Source organism: Papilio polytes, unplaced genomic scaffold, assembly GCF_000836215.1.
Source record: "Papilio polytes unplaced genomic scaffold, Ppol_1.0 DF824493.1, whole genome shotgun sequence".
Lineage (NCBI taxonomy): Eukaryota > Metazoa > Arthropoda > Insecta > Lepidoptera > Papilionidae > Papilio > Papilio polytes.
The window spans coordinates 13,580-18,313 of NW_013524711.1; the positions used below are offsets into that span (position 1 = coordinate 13,580).

General features: G+C 38.3%; 2 protein-coding genes across 2 annotated transcripts in view; both read left to right on the forward strand.

Annotated features, from left to right (window-relative positions):
• Positions 1–21: 21 nt before the first annotated feature.
• LOC106104649 lies at positions 22–4,420 on the forward strand. Its single transcript, XM_013284803.1, has 2 exons — positions 22–2,015; positions 2,143–4,420. Exon 2 carries the CDS (start codon positions 2,206–2,208, stop codon positions 3,253–3,255), a length of 1,050 nt encoding a protein of 349 aa, XP_013140257.1. The 5' UTR covers positions 22–2,015; positions 2,143–2,205; the 3' UTR covers positions 3,256–4,420.
• The window catches only part of LOC106099195 (KRAB-A domain-containing protein 2-like), a 4,248-nt gene continuing 3,068 nt past the window's right edge, over positions 3,555–4,734 (forward strand). The window contains exons 1-2 of the mRNA XM_013281485.1: positions 3,555–3,609; positions 3,712–4,127. Coding sequence (XP_013136939.1) covers positions 3,555–3,609; positions 3,712–4,127 — 471 coding nt within the window. The remainder of the gene's footprint in view (positions 3,610–3,711; positions 4,128–4,734) is intronic.

Genomic DNA, 4,734 nt, shown 5'->3' on the forward strand with positions numbered 1-4,734 from the left:
GTGATTAGTAGTTAGGGAAAAATAATAAAAAAAATAAAAATCCAATAATTTACAAGTAAATCAAGTTTTCATTTCCGTTCCATATATGGTATACTGAGCCTTAAACTTTTTGGTAATAAACTAGACCAATCGTTAGGAAATATTTCCTCTTTGGATAATTTGAATTCGAGTTATAATTTTAAACAAAATAAAAAACATGATTATTAGGCCAAGACCCACTTCGGATCGCTGCGCCAACACAGTAAGTAAGTAAGTAATAAAATACCTAGCGATGGAAATTCCTCAAACAATTATTATCTTTATTTAGACACAGTTCAACTGGACATTTTTCGCAGGATATGAACGTTTTTCCTCTGCAATTGTGGATATTTGCATCTTTGCCATTTTTCACCCCAAACAGGAAAGTGTTCGTAACCGTCACTTCTGACATCACGAGGAGGCAGGACTGCTTTGTTAGGCTTCTTTCTTCTTATATCTATTTCATCAGATAAACTTGGTCTACCTCTCTTTTTGTTTATAGATGGCCCAAATATGCATAAACTTTTTCCTACATTAAATTTGAAGTCTTTCTGTTTCATTGGCGTTAGTGTACGCTGGTGCTCCACAACTCTTCTGTACAATAACCAGCTATTGATAAGAGTAACATCAAGAAGATGGTAAAATAGTCTGAGGTACCATTTTCTGGTCCTAATTTTTATTTTATATTTCCCTAGGTATGAATTTAGGAGGTACACACCACCCATGTGCTGGTTATACTTTTTAATTATTTGAGGACAATATACTTGTATATACTTTTTTGTTTCTTGCAGTACCTTCTTGCTGATTCTATTGGCTCTTGACCCACAAAAGATGACGATAAAATAACTGGTTTGCTATCGTACCACATAACGGTAACGATATCTGTGTTATCACAATTTGCCACCCATTGCTCTGAATAACCTCTTTGAACCTTTTCTTTTTGACCGACTTCCCAAAAGAAGGAGGTACTCAATTCGTCGATTTTTTTATGTGTGTTACGGCATAACTCCGCCGCTAGTGGACCGATTTTGACAATTCTTTTTTTATCAGTATCTTTAAGTTATTAACTCAAAGTAATCAGTACTTTGAGTTATTTCAAAACATATAAAAATACAAATCTTTCATCTTTATAATATTAGTATTGATATAATTCTGAGCAATAGTTTAGAAGATAGTAAAATATTTTGAAACCTACAGGCCCACCGCAAATGCAAAAATACGTAACAATGTTAGGCAAGTTGACGATTACAACAACAAAACGAGCAAGGGAAATGCAAAACTTCACCGATCATATAAAATCAATGCAATGGATGAATCCCGTGAAATAGCGATATATGGAAAAAATCACCGGAGAACGTACTATCCAAAGATGTTAATAACTGAGGAAGTCTTCTGGCATCGATTAAAATTGGCGTCGATTTCCAAGTTATGTTGAGACGCAACATTGCGTATCTAAAGAGCTAGTGATAGTGGAGCTATAGGTATCATAAAAAAATCAAATGGCCGGCTTTGAGGAGAGATCAACTGGAGGACGGAGAGCTACCAGTAGCAGGTTATATAAAATTTGACGACGAGCGAGTTGGTCCTAGACTTAAAGACTGTGACGGTTGCATTCATATACCACCATCAGATGCTTCAGGAACTAAGGGGTTACGGAGATGTAGAGTGTTGAATGCTACTTCTAATATTAAGATTGGTCGTTACAGTCCAAAAACTGCAAGGTACCACCCTTGATAGAGCTGTAATCGAACTTGGCGAAAACATTTTGGAAAAGGGCAAAAAACTTGAGAAGGAATAGTTTTATCGGACTTGGATGCTAACAAATTATTAAATAAACCACATGAAGGGCCATTCACCGAATTATCTAGGCTACGAAGTTTATCTTCTGGGAGTAAAGAAACCGTTTGCCTCGGACCGGATGAAGCACTTGCTAACAATGAACGATTCTGCTTGTTGAAGAGGAACGCAAATAAGGCCATGGTAAATAATTACAATGACATACTTTTAAGATTATGGAAGGGAAATATTGACGTGCAACCGTGTGGCAACGTCACGTCTGTGGCCTACTACATCGCGAAATATGCCAGTAAATCCGAACCACATGACTCAGGTGACGTAATTCGAGAAGCAATCATAAATGCTAAGAGGCAAGGTGGCGATGTTTGGAAACAATTATTTACCGTCTCCATGGCCATTTTAAATCAACGCTTGGTGAGTGCACCAGAATGCGCATATAGATTATGCCATTTGCCCTTAAAAATGTCGTCGCGAAAGACAGTTTTTGTCAATAGTTGCAGACCCGAGCAACGTTTCAGACTCCTCAGATTTGACAGCGATGAGACTAGTATTTATAATAACATCTTTGATCGTTACGTTTCACGACCACATGAACTCGAAAATTTAAGCCTTGCGGAATTTGCTGTCCGGTTTGAAACAATCTCTAATACGACATGGTCAGAAGATAATGGTGATGCAGAACTAAGAGACGAAGATATTACGCCAGTGAGGTATATCAGACTGCAAGACAATACACGAATGCGTGTAAGAAACAGACCGGCGGTATTACGTACCCGCTATTATACAATTAATAGTGATAAGGACGCATATTATTATAGTTTAATAGTCTGCCATATACCATTTCGTAACGAACGTGAATTACTTTTAGAAAATGAAGCCGCTGAAGTGTGTTTTATTAGACGCCAAAGAGATCTTCGCCCTTTGCAGGATAATATCAGTGCAGAACAATTTGGTCATACTGAGCTAATTATACAACAAGCCGTTGCACAAGCTACCGCGCTTAACGCTGCCCGTGATACCGATGTCGGCAATGCACCTATATGTGTGGGTGAACAAATAATACATGAAGACGATAACTTTTGTGAAGATATGGAAGAACGTGCCGACATGTCCGATGAGTTGTTTCTTAGAAACATTCGAGGTTTAAACATCCAACAAAGAGATCTATTTCAACAAATCTCGGCGACAATCGAAAACGATTTACAAGGATTAGAGAACCAGTTGTTACTTTTTATCACGGGCGGAGCAGGGAGTGGTAAAACATTTCTGCTGAGATTAATTGTGGAGCATCTAAAGCGTTGTTACGCGCCTACAGTAGACATATTACTGAAGCCAAAATTTGTAGAAGTTGGCTCGTTAACTGGGGTTGCCGCTCGCCAAATATTTGGTAAAACGTTGCATTCGATTTTTTTGCTTCCAATTGAAAAAAAAATATTATGACATACAAAAAAGTTACAGGTCAACGTCTGGAGAATGAAAGGCGTAAATGGAGGCACATAAATTGGCTAATTATTGATGAAATTTCAATGGTTTCATATGAGAACCTAAGGATAATTTATCTAAGGCTTCAGGAATATAAAAACAACGACAAATTATTTAGTGGAGACAACATTTTGTTAATTGGTGACATTTTTCAGCTACCGTCGGTAAAAGGGAATTGGTGTTTCATACAGCCTTCGTGGCTTTTAGCAGAGGTCAATTTGTGGCATCAGTTTTCCTTTTGTGAACTGACTCTGAACATGCGGCAGCGCAACGATAGCGAATTTATCTATTTATTAAATAGCTTGAGAGTGGGTGAATTAACAACGGCTCAACTCGAATTATTATGCGAGCGACGCCACGTACCTTTAATTGGTGAATTTGCGGATGGAGTTGCTATCCGTATTTTTCCCACAGTTAAGCAAGTTGACGATTACAACGAAAAAACGAGCAAGGAGAATGCAATACTTCACCGATCATATAAAATCGATGCAGTGGATGAGTACCGTGAAGTAGCGACATATGGTAAGAAACCACCGGAGAACGTAATATCTAAAGATGTTAATAACTGTGGTGGTCTTCTGTCATCGATTAAAATTGGCGTCAATTCCCGAGTTATGTTGAGACGCAACATTGCCGTATCTGAAGGTCTAGTGAACGGAGCTATGGGTATCATAAAAAGAATCAAATGGCCGGCATTGAGAAGAGATCAATTGGAGGATGGAGAGCTACCAGAAGCAGTTTATATAAAATTTGATGACGAGAGCATTGGTCCCAGACTTAAAGATCCTGATGGTTGCATACCTATACCTTCATCAAGTGCTACGTTTCAGGCACTAAGGGGTTACGGAGATGTAGAACGCCGAATGCTACCTCTAATATTAAGATCGCTAGATGACATATTTACGGTTAGAACTAGGGCGGTATCTAATCGCCTTCGAACTTTGATGAAAACACCTTTGGCAAATGCTTTCGTTGATGTTCGTCTTGCGACGATCCAAGAATTTCACCTCTAACGTCGCAATACGAATGCCCCAGGTTATCCCTATTAATCATTACCTCGGAGTTCTGAAAACCAACAAAATAGAACCGAGATCATATTCTATTATTCCATGCACGAAATATTCAAGCACACTTTTGAGCCCGCTTTGAGCACTCTAATTTGTTCAAAGTAAAATTGTCGGCCCATCTCGACACTCACCGAAGAGCACCGCGATAGGATTTTGATATTGAACCGCCGTATTACCGACGGCTCACGGTACATGAAATGACTTAACATAAGGCGCGTGCAATACCACATCGCGTTTTAAAATACAGGTGGCGCCATCTATTTTTGTACGTAGAACAACTGGTTGCAGTAAATGTTTGTTACAATTATAATAAAACATGCTTAAATAATAGATAAATAAATAAATAAATAAATAATACCAGTCAGACGGG

Excerpts from the sequence above, each read along its gene's own strand:
- LOC106104649 (XM_013284803.1), top strand. The coding sequence starts at position 2,206 with ATGGCCATTTTAAATCAACGCTTGGTGAGTGCACCAGAATGCGCATAT.